At 36.3% G+C, this 17,571-nt stretch overlaps 2 protein-coding genes and 1 pseudogene across 2 annotated transcripts; 1 reads left to right on the plus strand and 2 right to left on the minus strand.

The window, feature by feature from the left end:
* Positions 1 to 122: 122 nt before the first annotated feature.
* Positions 123 to 2,199, minus strand: LOC133285592 (GDSL esterase/lipase APG-like). Its single transcript, XM_061482846.1, has 5 exons — positions 1,913 to 2,199; positions 1,664 to 1,794; positions 1,054 to 1,287; positions 686 to 941; positions 123 to 578 (listed from the first exon to the last, which is right to left on the minus strand). The coding sequence occupies exons 1-5, from the start codon at positions 2,157 to 2,159 to the stop codon at positions 382 to 384; spliced, it is 1,065 nt and encodes a 354-aa protein (XP_061338830.1). The 5' UTR covers positions 2,160 to 2,199; the 3' UTR covers positions 123 to 381.
* A 12,604-nt stretch (positions 2,200 to 14,803) lies between these two features.
* Positions 14,804 to 15,817, plus strand: LOC133285596 (small ribosomal subunit protein bS1m-like). The gene has a single exon (XM_061482850.1). It carries the CDS (start codon positions 14,869 to 14,871, stop codon positions 15,478 to 15,480), a length of 612 nt encoding a protein of 203 aa, XP_061338834.1. The 5' UTR covers positions 14,804 to 14,868; the 3' UTR covers positions 15,481 to 15,817.
* A 267-nt stretch (positions 15,818 to 16,084) lies between these two features.
* LOC133285595 (hevamine-A-like) lies at positions 16,085 to 17,497 on the minus strand (annotated as a pseudogene).
* Positions 17,498 to 17,571: the final 74 nt, after the last annotated feature.

Genomic DNA, 17,571 nt, shown 5'->3' on the forward strand with positions numbered 1-17,571 from the left:
GATTTAATTCAAGAGCCTCTATTACATGTTTTCCTTCCTTATATGGTGATTCTCTGATCATTATATGCCTGGCTTTAAATTCTCCATGATTGCATTTTCATGCATTCATGGTAGTCCAAATCTAACTTACAAAAATAGAACAATGCATTTATAAATACTAAGTAGAGATTTCTTCTTTTTATAAAATGTTATTACAAACGAGTAAATATGAAATTTCTCAAGATTTAAAATATATAGAATACAGATTACTCCAGACTAAATAGAATACTGATTCCTCCAGACTTCAGAAAATATATAAAACTTTTGCATCACTTCCAGCCACGATGAGTAGTTGCACACGAGACGAGAACATTGAACAGAGATAATTAGAATCACGTGTCCTTATGAGATAAGACCTATGCCTTGTACAAGTAATGAATCAGCTAGAACTTGGTTAGCAGCTTGTGAAGGATGGACGCTGTCCCAAAACACATACTGTGTTGCATTGGAACAAGTTCCTGGTGATTTTGGATTGCACAACAAGGATGTTGTCTCAACAGTTCCTGTACCACAGCAACCTCTCCTTGCCTCCACAAAACCTTATGGACCATCATAAGAAAGGTTAGAAAGAATAAATAAAATCATTTTACTGCAAGAGATGAATGTTATTATGTTGAATGTATATGTTAGTCAAAGTATTGCCTACCAAATTTTGAAGGGGATTGAACAAGATCATAGAGAGGCTTGAAAATATCAAAGACCACAATCTTAAGACCAGGAAGTTGCTTTTGAAGATTTGTTGCAGCTGAGTTGATCTTCTTGTTAAATCCTTGGGCATCAGTGTTGATTCTTGAGACACAACCATTCTCATGGAAACCAAATAAAGTCCTTGCAGCAGGTAGGCAACCCAATGGTGGGAGTGAAGTCACTCCAATTTTCCTAGCTCCCAATCCATACAAGTCCTGTGTCCAAACAAAGTAGTGGAACCATTAAATGTTTTTATTCGTGAAATCATATATTCTAATAGTGACCAAACAACTGCAATAGTTTTACAGAATAGCAATAACACAATACCTTAACAAAGCTTGAGAATGCATCCACTAGGTACGAGGAATACTGATCAGGAGTGACAGCTTTGTTGATAAAAGGATTGACATAATAATTTTGCACAAAGTCACTGCTACCAGCACTCAATAAGTACAATGCATCCTTGATAATTGAGGCTGCTTTTTTACTGCCAGCTACCTGAGTCAGCTTGCTTTGATATTCCTTGTAATAATCTAACTGTTGGGACAATGGGATAGCATGCTGCCAAAACAAAAACAAAAAGGGAAGTTAAAAACAGAGAGTTTTTAACCTTGTTAGAGAATAATATAAACTATTAAAAAAACCCTCACACACTAGCTTAAGCTTTTGGTTGAATTAATTCTTTACATGATATCAAAGCCTCGGTATACCGGGTTCGATCCTCACCGCCCCCCACTTTCTTTCTTGTGGAATTTTCTTAACATAGGTAGGTGGGCTTGTGCATTGTCCACCCTTTAAGCCCAGTGAGCTCTCGTGTGAGGGGGCGTGTTAGAGAATAATATAAACTATTAAAAAAACCCTCACCCACTAGCTTAAGCTTTTGGGTTGAATTGGTTCTTTACAAACCTATACATAAAGTTATTCATTCCAAACTTACACTCAAAATAGCAGCCTTTTCATCATAACCAGATGCAGCTGAAGCAAAGTTTGCTCCAATAAGGAGGTTCTTCCCTGATGCCTGAGGGCTAAGATATGCAGGTGCAAAAGTTTTAAAACCCAGTGTTTCAGCTGCAAAATGTAAACATTCCAACAAGAATGAAACTTTATTGTATGAGTATATATGCAACATCTACTTTAAACTATCTAATCTAAGTAAGTACCAAGTTTAATTTTTTTTTCCCCTTACCGGTAATATCAGTAGCTAGTTTCCCATTGCAGAACCTCCCAGTAGGTTGGTGGTTAACAAAGTCTCTACCATAAGGAGGGTAATCAGCTTTGAAAAGAGTGGGAAGATAGTCATTATTCCCAACATCCACAACAGAGTCACCAAATGTTATGATTGCTGGCACAAGGGTGTCTTGTGCATACCCGCAAGTTATGAAGAAAAATGCAAAGAGTAGAGCAAGCTCTTCTTTGCTTTTGATGATGTTCATCTTTTTCTGCCTTGCTAGTCAACAATAAGCTTTTGGAGGCTTTATTCTATGTATCAGTACTTATATGGAAACTGAAAATTACCCCTATTGAAGGGGGAGGATGGAAGTTAGGCATAGCCATTAAATGAGAACGCGTAGAGTGGTTACACGTATATATATGCATACCCTCCATTGATACTTTAGGTAGTTGTCTCTTTTTACTGTAACACATTGCATCCTTTTGCTTAAACTATTCTTCGACTTAGCTTTCGATGCGGTTTTTCTCTTTAATTAATCAATCACTCTCATATCAACAATATATTAGGACTTTTAGTTTCTTTCATTTACTACGGTGGAGCTAAGTAGTTGAGATTTTGTGCCAAGGGTGGTGGCATAGCTATCATGGTTATGAGTGATAGAGGAGCATGTGCATGAGTTATTTCGGTTGTTGCACAGAAAAGTTGGCATGTACAGTGTACCTGTATTTTTTCTTAACTACATGTTACACATGTTGTCATTTTAGCATATTATGAGTCAATTTCTTGTAGTATTTTATTACTAAATACTCTCTTTTAGTAATCCAATATATTAGATTAGGGGAAGACTTGTTCCCATATAAGGTTAGGAAAAACAACCAATATCAGTGAAAATTTTATAGAAAGATTACATATTATTTACTATTCTGGAATAGTTCTGATTTGCAGGAGTAGGTCGACCAAAGTCAGTCAACCTCCTATTTAAGATTTTTACTATACTGGTTGCTGTCTCTTTATATATTACATATCTGGAGAAGGATCCATTTATAAATTTTTTTTTACAAACTTACAAATTACATTATGTTTGACCGGTAATACTCTACTCAAGAGTGTATTACCGGTCAAACATAGTGTAGTTAGTAAGAATTTGTAAACAAAAAATTTGTAAATATAACATTCTCTTATAAATTTTAGTATAATCTATTCATTACACCATAAATTAGTTATTTCTAGCGAATGATTCGATTTAGGTGGGGCGGATGAAAATAAATGAAGCTTGATCTATTCTTTTCATTTACATGAAATATAGATTATTCTGTCAAAATAATTGGGTATCCCTCTTAATCATTCAACAGTTGTGGACATAAAAGTGAAAAAAGTGTGAAAAAAATAAAATACTTTCATACTGCATAGGAGATTTAATAAATTTCAAATGGAATATTGAGGGTTGACTCAAGTGACAATATAAATTTCACGAAGAATAAATTGTCAAAAGAGTATAGATTCGAATTTTGGAGACTATTTTTGGGGCCAAAATTAGATGATTGTCATGTATACCGGTAGACTTAGAATTATTCTTATATCACTGAGAGTCCTTTTTTCCGCTTAATTAGATTGTAAGGATATCTGAAAAACTTCCCTCGTCTAAAGAAATAATTAGAGTTATGGAATAAAATAAAATAAAATCGAGGGGAGTGAAAATGAGTTCTACTTTACTTTTAATTGCTTCATTTTATTTTATTTTTTTACATCAACTAAAGGTATTAGGCATTACTAGATTAGAAAGAAGTCATTTAATCATAGTCCGAACCAACTTTATACCTGGTCATATTTGATCTCAAATTAGTGGTGTCCAGTGATGGACGGCAAGATTAGAGCTCCAATTCTTGAACAAATGAAGTTGGTGCCAGTTGCCATCAGCATTTACTAGGTTGCCTTAATGTTTGGTTCTCTGCAGTCGATTTCATATCACAGCTACAAGACAAACACACTCTAGAAATACTTCGTAGTTACCAAAGGGGAGGTGTACATAGTACATGAATGAAGATTTTCATCTTCGAGTCATATCCCATGAAGTACTTCATTTGCAGCTGTTTGATTCTTCCACACTTCCATTTCTAAATAGTAAATAACAAGAATGTTTTAGCTTGTGTAAACGACTAAACGAGTACTTTTTTATATTATCCATCAGTTCATCGATTGTTTGACTAATATAATTTGAATAGGGTAGGATCACAGGAGCAATAAAACTTTCACTATCAAGTTTGAATACAACTGCATTATCAGAAACTCGAACTCGTTGGTTAAGTTGGAACAATTCTTTACTAGTTGATCCACGTATTTGGTGGTATAAATGAGTAATTTTTAGTTAGGCACGAGCTACTCAAGTAATTTTTAGTAAATAACATATTTGTAATTTTTTTAGTTTGGTCAACGCTTTACACCAGACAATGCACGTCCTGCAATAAGTATAGTACATTAATATGTGCTCGTTGTTCTAGTTCTCAGACACCACATTGATTGTAAAGGTCTCGTTCAAAAAGGTGTTTGGTGAATTTATGGTAAATACAGGCTAGTTCTTCGTATTCATAAGCTCTTGTCAGTCATTTTGGTAACCCCTAGCGTGATGCTATTGCTATATTACTAATTGCCAAACGGCAGGTTCACATGTTCAGAATTTGACTTTCTCTTTCTAATTACAAGTTTCCGGTTTTCAACCATGAGATTGAAGAACTTTTGCTGATTAAGTCCTTTAAAATCATTTGAATTTTCAAAATTAAGTTTTTAAATCACACAAATGCATATGAGAATTTCGTTGCAATTGCATTATTACAACTTAGCTCTTCAACATTTCTGTCTTGAGTCCAACAAGAAAAAAACATATTTTTGCATGCCCATTATCATGGTTTCTTGTCAGCTGCTAAATGCAAATATTATAAAATACATCTAAATCTGAGTAAATTTTAGATAGGCACCATTGACAATACACTCAAATTAAAAGTCGATGTATATATAGAAGTATTTTTTTAAATATAGGTACATTTTTAACATAGATCAACAACCTGCAATTTAGTAGTTGATAAGTATAAAAGGCATTTTTTAGAGATAGGGGCATTTATAACACAGCTCACATATCTTGCACATGCCAATTGATTTTCCTTTACTAAAACTTTCCAAACACTTCTGGTTATTTTGATTGTAAACCTACAGTTTGTGAAAAAGTCTGCAAAAACCAGTAGAACATTACTTTCTCCATGCACTTTCCTATCTTTATTTGCAAAGAAAATTAATGCACTTTCTACATGCAGTTATACTGGTTATCATTTGCAAAACAAATGAAGTTTCGGTACTTGTATACCAGTATTGTTGTATGGGTTCTATTAATTTATTGTTGCTGCAGAGAAGTTATCTCTAGCTGACACATATTTCAGGATACGATTTCGTATCCTGAAAAGCATATGTCAGCTATTACTTTTTAGGATACACGGTTTCGTATTGTGAAAAAATATGTGTCAGCTGCAGATAACTTTTCCTTCCAACAGAAGAGAGAAGTATTTCCCTTGTTGTATTTAGTGATTTTTCTTTCAAATATATGGATATGGATGATTGTTATATAATTGGACCCAAATGTATGTTGGAAATAATCAAGTGTGAGTGGGGGTAGTGGTGAGATAAGTCCCACATTATCTAAACATAGACCAAGTGATGATCATATAATTGCAAAAGACCCATAAACCTACCGCCTCAGTGGGGGTAGTGAAAGAGACCAGTGCTAAGAATAAGCTAAGAATCCAAAAAAATAAAAATAAAATATTAATACAAACATAATTTGAGTGAGGTGTGTCCAGGGGTGTTAACGTGTCGGTCTAAACCTTTTAAATTAGAGGCTATTGTATCTTTTTACATGAAGACACCATTTTCCTTATATCATTCTCGCTCTGTGTCTTTCTTCTCAAATATACCGAGTGTAAACAACTAAACATGGTATAATATTTTTGGTATGAAAAAAACCCGGAGGAAGATCTCCTAAGGATAAGAGATTTGAGCCCGTTTGTATTATCTTTTTTTATAGTCAAAAGTTTTTTTTTTTTTTTTTTTTCAGAAAAAAGCACTTTTTTTACAAAATTTGTTTGTATTTATGCTTTAAAAAAAGTCAAAAATATATTTTTTTTAAAGTTAAAAATTTTAATTTCTAAAATAAACAGAAACCAAAAGTCAAATATTTTTTTAAAAGTCTAAATAGCTTTAATTTTTGTAAAAAGTACTTCTAAAATAAACAAGACATAAAAAAATACCTTTTTCATAAGCCCATTAAAATAGACCCAAAAGAGTCGGGGTGTCTATCAACTTATTAAAACCGATTTAAACCGCGGTGACCGAATCGAAAAACCGATAACTAAATAAATCGAAAATAAAAAAAAAACCCGCAAGTTTTAACTGGATTGCATCGATTTTCAGCTGGGTTGATGAAAACCGATCCAATATATTAATTTTTCTCTACCTACTTGGTCATTTCCCCAATCATAGCACAAAAATTTCTAAATTCAAGACCCATTAACCCATCAACTAAACCAAAAATAAAATAAAATCTAGTCACATCTCATTAACAAAATTTCATCTATGTAGAGCTGCATATCTTATTGTCGAAAAAAAACTATATTATCATTTACTGATATTTTTGTATTTCAAAAAATAAATAAATTACAACCCCAATATATACAAAAGATGTTATTTGCACAATAATCATGAAACTAATTTTAGGATTTTCAAAAAACTGAAAACCGATCAAATCTATACCGAAAAAAATTGGATTGGATCGGATCGAATTTGAAAAAAAATTCAAACTGAACGAATGATTACATGATCAAATTGAAGGGATTGGATCAGATGATTTTTGCTTCCAAAACCGATCCAATCCAGACCGCGAATATCCCTACTAAAGAGAGAGCCAAAAATATATATTTCATAATCGTTTCTAAAAAAAATTAGATGATTTTCGAAGATTATTATTATTTTATCGAATATGATAATATTCATATAAAATTATTGGTAATTTAAAAATCTTTTCTAGTATTATTTGTAGTACAAATATTATTTATATAATAATCTATTAATATAAATCTATTAATACTATATTAATAGAAAGAAGATAAGGATTTATTACCCAAAAAAAAAATGAAAGAAGATAAGGATTAAGCTTGTTTGAATCCTCTTATTTTTAAGCTAGAAGCTACTTATAAGCTAAAGCTAAAAAAAAGCTAAAAAAAGAAGTTAAAAGCTGTTTGAAAATTACATACAAGTTTTAGCTTAAAAATTACTTTAAAACACATATTTCAAGAAAAGTATCTCTCTCTATCTTTATCACTCTTAATTTTAAAAAAAAAAGCACATAATTCAAGAAAAACAAATAAGAGATTTTAGTTTTTAGCTTTTTTCTTCATTATAAAAAAAAGAGCTTTTCGTTATAAGAGTTTTTCTTAAAACCTGTTTAGTCTAGCTTATACTTATAAGTAGCTTCTAGCTTAAAAAAGAGAGGATCCAAACACGCACTAAGAATGAGAGATGTTAGATGTAACGCCTGGCAACTTGCAAGGATCAACGACTGTCCCCACACACTAACACGAGACTTTTCAGCGTGCTTTGTCCTCACTCGCACACTTCCCGGGAAAACTTCCCAGGAGGTCACCCATCCCTGAATTGCTCCAAGTCAAGCACGTTTAACTGTGGAGTTCTTCCGATCCAGGCTACCAAAAAGTAGATGCATCTTGTTAGTATAGGTAGTACCAATTAATTCTTATAAGTCATTCCCAAATGTACCGTCCCATACCAGCAAAGTCTCTGGAATCCCTCTCTTTCGGGTGTTGATTCGATTCATTCATGTACCCCCGTCCCTAGAAGCCTGCCATGAGCCGCTCCTTGTCCGTGCCCTTGCGCACCGGCGATCACTCCCCGCCCTCGTCAGCGCCCGTGATGTTACATGCCCATCAGCTTCCGCCTGGTTCGTCCTCGAACCACACCGTACTGGATGAGAGGCCCTGCTCTGATAGGGCGCTTAAGCGCGCGGGGCCTGTGATCAACACCCTATTGTGTTGCTTCCAATTGTCATAACTTGGGCTACAGTGCTCCAAATAAGGAGCGGTTTGAAACCACGCGTAGCTAACGAAGAGATCTACAATATAGTAGAAGTTGTGAAATAAATAAGAAATAAATTAATGGTTTAAAAATGGAATGAGAACATGGTGTTAAGCTTGATTTATCTGATTTCGCAAGGTAATATGGTTATAATCACACAATAGGATATTTTAAATTCGGCGTCGTTTTAAAAAGAAAAATTTATCCGGATTTTTAATTGAGCCAATGTGATTGTAACTGCGCTTAATATCATAATGCGATGTTAACAAACCGGTTCTAGAACGGGGTGTTACATTTTATGCGCGCTCCAGCGCGCTAAAGCGCTCTGCCAGGGAATTCCAATACCCTCATTTTTCAAGTCTAAGTCTAGGGGGAAATGCATCCTCATTCCAAACCCCAATGGTTCATGCCTCAAAACTTAATCCTAGCACTTATCCAACCTCTCCCCATGCGATTTAGCTAGAATTTGGGCAGCATAACCTTTGTTTTCTCAACGTTTCCCAATTTAAACAAAAGGTACCTAATTGATTCTCAGCCCAACCAATTCAATAACTCAATACATAACAAGCATGCATATATTGAATTTCAAGTAGGCATCATTTACAGTACTTATTCATTACAAATCATGGAACTTAGCTTACAAAACACTATGATCATTCCTTTGGCTCCCATCAACAAAAGAGATGACCAAAGGCATGAGCATAGACTAAGTCCATTCCAATATACAAATCATAAATCTATCATTGCCTATTAATTACAATTATCTGACCCACGACCTTGAGCTTGCTGCAATTGTTTTTGGATTGAAACAGTGGAGACATTTCTTGTATGGAATGAAGTTTGCCATATTCAGCGATCACAAGAGTTTGAAATACTTGTTTGATCAAAAGGAGCTGAATATGAGACAACGACGGTGGACCAAATTCCTAAAAGACTATGATTTTGAATTGAAATATCATCCTGGCAAGGCTAATGTTGTAGCTGATGCACTGAGCCGTAAATCTGTGAGCATATCAAGCATGATGATTAGAGATTATGATGTGATTGAGAGGTTCAGAGATATGCAATTATCTAAAAAATTTCCATGTAGAATTTGTGGCATCGAAATTACAAGCATTGAAAATGAACTGATGACCAGAATTAAAGAAGCTCAACTGCAAAATGAAAGTGTTAAACGACTGAAAGGTCAGAGTGGTGTATCCTGCAATGATGAGGGTATACTAGTATATCAGGGTCGTGTTGTAGTACCTAGGCAGTTGGCGGAGGAAGTAATGACAGAGGCCCATAAGGGTCATTTCACGGTTCATCCGGGAGCTACAAAGATGTATCAGGACCTAAAGATTAATTTCTGGTGGCCTGGTATGAAGAAAGATATTGCCGAATTTGTCTCTAAGTGTCTCATTTGTCAGAAGGTCAAGATTGAGCATCAAAAGCCTTCTGGTATGTTGCAACCTCTGGATGTTCCTGAATGGAAATGGGAGAGTATCTCCATGGATTTCGTAGTGGGATTACCGCGAACACAGGCTAGTTATGATTCTATATGGGTGATTGTGGATAGATTGACAAAATCCGCACACTTTTTGCCAGTTCGGGTAGATTTCTCTGCTGAGAGATTGGCTAGGCTCTATGTGAAGGAGATTGTGAGGCTTCATGGGGTGCCTGAGAACATTGTTAGTGATCGGGACCCGAAGTTCACTTCTCGCTTCTAGGGAGCATTGCAGGAGGCTCTTGGCACTCAGTTGAGACTGAGCACTGCTTATCACCCACAGACGGATGGTCAGACTGAGAGGACCATTCAGACGTTGGAGGATATGCTGAGGGCTTGCACCCTGGAGCAGGGTACTGCATGGGATCGATATCTCCCGCTGGTTGAGTTTTCCTATAATAATAGTTTTCATGCTAGTCTGGGTATGGCTCCCTACGAGGCCTTGTATGGTCGCAGGTGTAGGACACCTACTTGTTGGTCAGAGGTTGGAGACACAGAGCGGTTTGGATTGGATTTTGTTCACGAGACTACTGAACAGATCAAAATGATTAGGGATCGTCTGAAAAAGGCTCAGGATCGTCAGAAAAGTTACTATGATCTCAAGCATCGACCTCTAGAGTTTGAGGAGGGAGGTCATGTATTCCTGAAGCTGTCACCGGTTACGGGTGTTGGACGAGCCCTTGGAGTGAGGAAGCTGAGTCCGAGATTTATTGGACCCTACCAGATTCTTCGTAGGGTGGGACCGGTTGCCTACCAGCTTGCCTTACCTCCTCAATTGGCAAATTTGCATGATGTGTTTCATGTTTCTCAGCTGAGGAGATATGTAGCTGATCCTTCTCATGTGGTTCAACCTGATAATGTTGAGATCCGGGAGAATTTGAAGACTCATATTGGGCCACTGAAGATACTCGAAAGAGATGAGAAGAAGCTGAGAAATAAATCTATTCCTATGGTGAAAGTCCAATGGGAAGGAAGGACGCCTGAAGAGTCCACTTGGGAGCGGGAAGATGAGCTTCTCCGGCAATATCCTGAGTTTAAGGACAGATATGTTCTTGATTTTGCGGACAAAATCGCTAAAAGGTGGGGTGACTATAATAGCCCTAACCTAATTAATTAGCAAATTACATGTAATTAAATAATTAAGCATGTTTAAGTGAGTAAAATTAAGTATAAAGCTTAATTAAATGAATCTGAGTCACTTTGAAGTTAAAAAGTGTACTCAGTGAAAATTAAGGGGTATAAATGGGTGTAGGAAAAAAGTACCCTAAATATAAAAATAAAAGTGGAAATGTTCCTAGAATAATATTCCAGACTTTTGGGTGAAGTTTGGTAATTATTGGAGTTAAATAGATAGATGAACCGATACCCACTTAAAACCACTTAACATAAGGTTAAGTGGCATAAAACAAAAAAGGAGCCCCATTTTCCCCAATTCCCCGCCGAGAAACAGAGGCACCAGAAAGAAGAAGAAGAGAGAGAGGAGGGAGGAAACCTTAACCGTTTTGGGTGATTCAAAAGCCTAAACCACTCTAAATCTTCCCCTTTATCATAATCCTAACTTAGTTCTTAGTGGGGAGCTTTGTGGGGTGAGATATTTCCCCTCAAAAATTCGACCCTTTGGAGAAATTGAGGTGTTTGAGAGTTTCTACCTCCATGGAAGCTTGAGGTGCCATCAATCCTTGGTTGTGTGACCATTGGTGGTAAGATTCTAACCCTTGAACCATGTTTTCTTGGAAATTTCATGATATAGGATTTTGAATGAATAGTGTTATGGGTTTTGTGAGAATTTGGGTAAATTGGCTATGTAGTGGTAGAATTGAGACTTAGCACATGTTGAGAAAAATGTTAGGAATGTCATTTAATCGGTAAAAATGAGCCTAGTTAGTTAAATGACTATACTTGGTATATTGCAAGATTATCATGCTTGTTGAAGAGTTTTCTTGCAATTATGATCAATGGTTTGACTTGGTTGATTGATGATTGTGTCCTTGTGATGTCTAGGATTGAGACATTTGGACCAACCGTGAGTGATCAACCATTGGAGCAAGCTATGGAGCTTGATTAGCTCCATTGGATAGGTAAGTTCATGCTTATGTTTGGTATGAATTGGATAGCTTGGTTGATAGCTATGAGATGTTATTGAATGCAATATGTGTTAATTGCATTAAACCTTGTGTAGGTTTTGTTTGAGAAGTGGAGTATTGTAATTGACTGACTGTAGAATCCGTGGGTGGTGAACAAAGGTCGAATTGAAGCTTGAGGTAAGCCTTCGAACCTTGGGTGTAATTCCCTTGACTGTTCCACCAAGCCCTGAAAGAGTGGAGGTTGTGATTGTGTATATAAATGCAATAAAATAGTGTAATGCTTTGTTATATGTAGGTGTATGCATTTGGTGTGGCATAGGATGGTGTTTCCCTATGTTGGTATGTTGCATGACGATGCGTAAATCATACTTGGTAGTTAGCTGGCCAGTAGGACTATTTGCATATGAGTTTCCTTAGGACAGCTTGAGAGCTCGAGGGATTTCTCTTGGAGATGTTATTGCACTTTGCATACATATGTATTTACTGCATTATTATTGTTATTGCTATTACACTGATATGGAACTGTGGGGTGGAGAGATGCTCCAAGGACCCCTGGTTTACTGGATATATTCGTATATCTCACCCCGTGTTGTGGGGACCCCCTTTCAGGTAAGGATGCTGCAGGAGCCTCTGGTGGCAAGTGGCCATATCTGGATTAGCATATATATGAAGTGTTGCATTTTTTTAAGATTATACATGTTGTTTTGTAGCTCACATGTATAGAATTGTAATTAATAGGCAATGATAGATTTATGATTTGTATATTGGAATGGACTTAGCCTATGCTCATGCCTTTGGGCATCTCTTTTGTTGATGGGAGCCAAGGGAATGATCATAGTGTTTTGTAAGCTAAGTTCCATGATTTGTAATGAATATGTACTGTAAATGATGCCTACTTGAAATTCAATATATGCATGCTTGTTATGTATTGAGTTATTGAATTGGTTGGGCTGAGAATCAATTAGGTACCTTTTGTTTAAATTGGGAAACGTTGAGAAAACAAAGGTTATGCTGCCCAAATTCTAGCTAAATCTCATGAGGAGAGGTTGGGTAAGTGCTAGGATTAAGTTTTGAGGCATGAACCATTGGGGTTTGGAATGAGGATGCATTTTTCCCTAGACTTAGACTTGAAAAATGAGGGTATTGGAATTCCCTGGCAGCGCGCTTTAGCGCCCTGCTGCCCCTGTGAGAGCCAATGCTTTCTGCCTCCTCGCGCTAGAGCGCCCAGAGTGGGGGCTGAAGCGCCCAGGGTTGCGCGCTTGAACGCCCTGGTTCGCGCTTGAGCGCCCTTAGCCGCTGAAAGAGGAGATGTTTCTACCTCTGCGCGCTAAAACGTCCCAAATGGGGGCTTAAGCGCCCAGGATAGCGCGCTTGAGCGTCCTGGTGAGTGCTTAAGCGCCCATTTATACTGAAAGACCTGATGCTTCCTGCCTCCGTGCGCTTATGCGCCCAGATGGAGGCTTTAGCGCCCGATAACGCGCGCTTAAGCGCCCGGTAGCGCGCGGGGCCTGTGATCAACACCCTCTTGTGTTGCTTCCAATTGTCATAACTTGGGCTACAGTGCTCCAAATGAGGAGCGGTTTGAAACCACGCGTAGCTAACGAAGAGATCTACAATATAGTAGAAGTTGTGAAATAAATAAGAAGTAAATTAATGGTTTAAAAATGGAATAAGAACATGATGTTAAGCTTGATTTATCTGATTCCGCAAGGAAATATGGTTATGATCACGCAATTGGATATTTTAAATTCGGCGTCGTTTTAAAAAGAAAAATTTATCCGGATTTTTAATTGAGCCAATGTGATTGTAACTGCGCTTAATATCATAATGCGATGTTAACAAACCGGTTCTAGAACGGGGTGTTACATTAGATACTTAGGGGGCGTTTGGTAGAGGAGAAATTTTTTTTATCCAAGAACCATGATTTCTAGGAATATGATGAGAAAATGAGTTTTCTGGAAATGTTATCAAAAAATTGTTTGGTAGACTAACATATTTCTGGGAATATTGGGTTAATTTTCTTGATGCTATGTTTAGTTGTATTAAATTTTCCCTTATCATAGAAATCCTAAAATACCACCTTCTGGATGGTATTCCTGGATGGTTTTTTTTTTTAAAAAAATTTACACACAAAATAAAATTCCGAGAAAATCAGATTTTCAGGAAAATTTTAAAAATCGTGTACCAAACGATGCATTCCTATTTAGTGCCTGTTTGGATCCTCTTATTTTTAAGTTAGAAACTACTTATAAGCATAAGCTAGGCTAAACAGATTTTGGGAAAAACTCTTATAACGAAAAGCTCTTTTTTTTATAATGAAGAAAAAAGCTGAAAACTAAAAGCTCCTTGGAGGAGCTTTTTTTTAAACTCGTATCTGTTTTTCTTGAATTGTGTGCTTTCTTTTAAAATGAAGAGTGATAAAGATACAGAGAGATAATTTTCTTGAAATATGTGCATTTAAGTAATTTTTAAGCTAAATTTTTTATGTAATTTCCAAACAGCTTTTAGCTTCTTTTTTTAAGTTGTTTTTTTAGTTTTATCTTATAAGTAGCTTCTAGCTTAAAAATAAGAGGATCCAAACAGGCTCTTACCCAACCAAGAAATCCTAGGAAAACAAAAAAAAATTCTGTTACCAAACGGGCCCTTAGGTCTTGTTTGAATACAGTTTCTAAGAACAGTTTTTTGGTTTTGAGAATTAAAGAATTTATTTGATAAGGTTCTTTTTGTTAAAAAAATTAAAAATTATAAATATTTTATTATTTTTAAAATCAAATTTAGGGAATATATTTAAATTATTTTTATTTTGTAAATTAACTTTTAACTTTAAAAATAAATAAAATTATTTACGTAGTATTCTACAAAATAATTTTGGGAATAACATCTGTCGTTTAAAAGGATGTAAGTTTATATTATTTTAGATCTTAATCGTTGATTTCTGTTCATCAACGGTTATAATTTATTGGATCAAAATTATTAATTAATTAATAATAAATTTGGCCCATTAAGTTTGACCAATAGATTATAACCGTTGATGGATGAAAATCAACGGTTAGGATCTAAAATGATATAAGATTATATCCTTTAAAATGATATATGTTTTTCCCAATAATTTTATGAATAATAATAATAAAAAAAAAAACAAAACACAATAAAAAAACCCTAATTTTTATCCGTAGGAATATAAATAGTTAGGGCAGGAAAGGGGGAAATGGCAAATCGATTCTACCTTAGAATAGAGGAAGAGGAGGAAGGAAAAAAAGCTGAGTTATACGATGAGTATCTACATGAGTCGATTATTTCCAAGATCTAATTCAAGTTTATTCTTAACTAGTGGAAAGGCCTTACAATCTCAAGTTTTACGCTTAGGTGAAGAAAAGTTCTTGGTGGATGCTGGACCTGGCACCCCCAGAATTTGTTTGAAAGATGAGCTTACAAGAGTGCCAACAAACCGATCCATCACCAGGTTTGAGAATAAGGTAGGATCCATGGATCTAGTGGCCGGAGGTGAATCACCACAGATCAGAAAGAAGATTTTGGAGAGATTCTTCATCGATCTAGTGGCTGGCGAATCACTTATCAAAGAGCGAGCAGCAGCCAGGTTCAATGATTTGGTTGGATCGGAAATCACTGATGATGATCTTCTTCTTCCACGAAGATTCAGACAAAACCGAGCTTGGATGGAACTCAACAAGATTTGGCGAACGAATACAAAGGTAAAAGGCTTTATTATTGATAAAGTTAGAGGAGGTTATGCAGTAGCCATTGCGGGTTTCGTTACTTTTCTTCCGCTCCGTTATCACAGAAGGAAAAGAAGTTTATCATCGAATGATCGATTCACCATTGAGAGCATTAACCCCAAAAGGTCCAATATTGTGGTCTTCTAACACCGGCAGATCAAACAATAACTTTTGTTGAGGGTCTGGCACTTATTACAGGCCGCTCTGTTATTGTCTGATTTTTATTTTAGTTCTCTAAGTTTTATTTTGATTTGGATCCAAATTTCTTAAAATTGAACTGTTGAATCGCTGCAATTTTTTGATTATGCACGGAAACTGTTTGATGAAATGGCTGAAAAATGTGGTGAGTGATTAAGGAAATTAGGAAGCTCTTTGATAGAGTGGATGCCAAGAAAAAATGTGGTTATATGCTCTGAACCACCGACACTTAACAATTTTGACGTGTCCTGTGCGACACTTCGACACTCCCCGACCCGACACTCCAATACGTGTTATAGAAATTCAAAATTGAAATAGTTTTATTTTTTTGTTAAATTATTGAATATTAAATATAATATACATTATATACATTAAAAATATTATTTAATATCAAAATGTGTCATAACGTGTCGAAATTTAATATTTGTTAGAATTAACGTGTCGAAATGTTGTGTCACGTGTCAGTGTCGGTATCGATGTTAGATAGGTCATATGTGTGGAATCCACCCTGTGAGAAATGATCTTTACTAAGAATTTTTAAGTTATGGCTTGTGGCTCGTAAACTCAAGTAAAGATCAATCCATCTTGATTGATCTCATTTTGAGTTTTTTTACTTGACATCAGCACTTCCACATAGTAACAATTCACTTTCCAAGAAATATGAAAAGTCCTTGGGTTATTTTTCAGCCAGGTGCTTGAGTTTAATTACTTACATATAGATTACATATGGTAAATACCTGCATGCCCTATTGCCTCTGCCCTTTAACTTTACAGGGCTGACATTTATTTACTAGTAAAGGCTTAAGCAAGCTTTTGGGGACAGGCTTTAAACTCTGCCCTTGATTTTGCCACCATATCCAGTTAGTTTGTCGTAGTACCTATTCCAGAGCATAACACCTCCATACTTGGTTGATTTTCTGACAAAAGGCACCACCTGACTTATGACTGTTTCTGGTTGCACATAACCACTACCAGCTGCTTCTTTTGCTGGAGATGCTGGAAGTCCAACATAGAACTTGCCTCCCCTTATAGATGAGGTCCACTGGTTCCATGAGTTCTGAAAGCTGTTGGGGTTGCCTGAGTTAAACTCGCATTGCTTGTTATTGTAAAACTGTATCCAAACATAGTCAAAAAGCCCTGTAGATAGTGCTGTACTTATGTATTTTTGACTAGATGATTCAGGGAATGGACACTGTGGTGCAGCAGTTAGGAAAAGTTTCTTGGCTACTTGACGACTACGCTCAGAGAGTCTCCTAGCAAGTTCAGCATAGTTGGCTGGATCACCACGACCCTCTCCTTCTATGTCAAAGTCCACTCCATCCCCCCCAAAAAGCTGTCCCATATGTTGTCTGCGACTTGCCTTGCATCTTGTGCAGATGATAACGTATAGCTCCCAATAGAACCCCCAATTGAGAGCATCACCTTGATGTTTTTCATGTGGCAAGTTCTTATGCCTTGGCTTAGTGTTTGGCAATTTGGAGGGGTACAGTGAGCTGCTAGATTAATTCCTAGACTTGGGCCGTTGCCAAATTTATTGAGGAATGCTATGTTGATGATTTCATAAAGTCCAGAGTTACATGCTTCTGTTAATGTTCCCTCCCTTCCATCTTGGCCCCAGTATGTGACAATTCCGGATTCTGAACTTGGAACCAAGACAAGGGAAATCAGGAGGAAAAGAGTTGAAAGGGGAGAAGGCTTCTTCGCCATAGTGTTTGGTGCTTGGGGGGATAAAGTGGAAAAACCGAGTAGAGGAAGTGAAGAAACTCATTGTGGCTAGCTTTCTTGTAGACAGATGGTTTATCATTGGTTAACTGAGATAACGATGTGTGTGGCTCAAGGTAAAAATGCATAAAAATGGAGTCCAAAATCTTGTCAACTATCAAATGATCCTTACTTGATTCTGAAGGCATTGTGCGTGGCTATGCAGTTGTCTCATTACGCAAAATTCCACACTGAATGTAAATAATCCAAGAGTTTTCCACTTTTTAAAGGAAAAGACTGGCCTGTCCCGACAAATTCAATCGAAGTAACATAAAGTCA

The sequence above is a fragment of the Gastrolobium bilobum genome, unplaced genomic scaffold (assembly GCF_033153095.1).
Source record: "Gastrolobium bilobum isolate Gb01-03AN ecotype WA unplaced genomic scaffold, APGP_CSIRO_Gbil_v1 utg85306, whole genome shotgun sequence".
NCBI classification, from domain to species: domain Eukaryota; kingdom Viridiplantae; phylum Streptophyta; class Magnoliopsida; order Fabales; family Fabaceae; genus Gastrolobium; species Gastrolobium bilobum.

Coding starts and splice junctions, on each gene's coding strand:
- LOC133285592 (XM_061482846.1), bottom strand. CDS start 2,159: ATGAACATCATCAAAAGCAAAGAAGAGCTTGCTCTACTCTTTGCATTT. Junction 1,288..1,663: donor AAAAGGCTGCTATTTTGAGT/GTAAGTTTGGAA, acceptor TTGTTTTGGCAG/CATGCTATCCCATTGTCCCA. Junction 942..1,053: donor CATTCTCAAGCTTTGTTAAG/GTATTGTGTTAT, acceptor GTTTGGACACAG/GACTTGTATGGATTGGGAGC.
- LOC133285596 (XM_061482850.1), top strand. CDS start 14,869: ATGAGTATCTACATGAGTCGATTATTTCCAAGATCTAATTCAAGTTTA.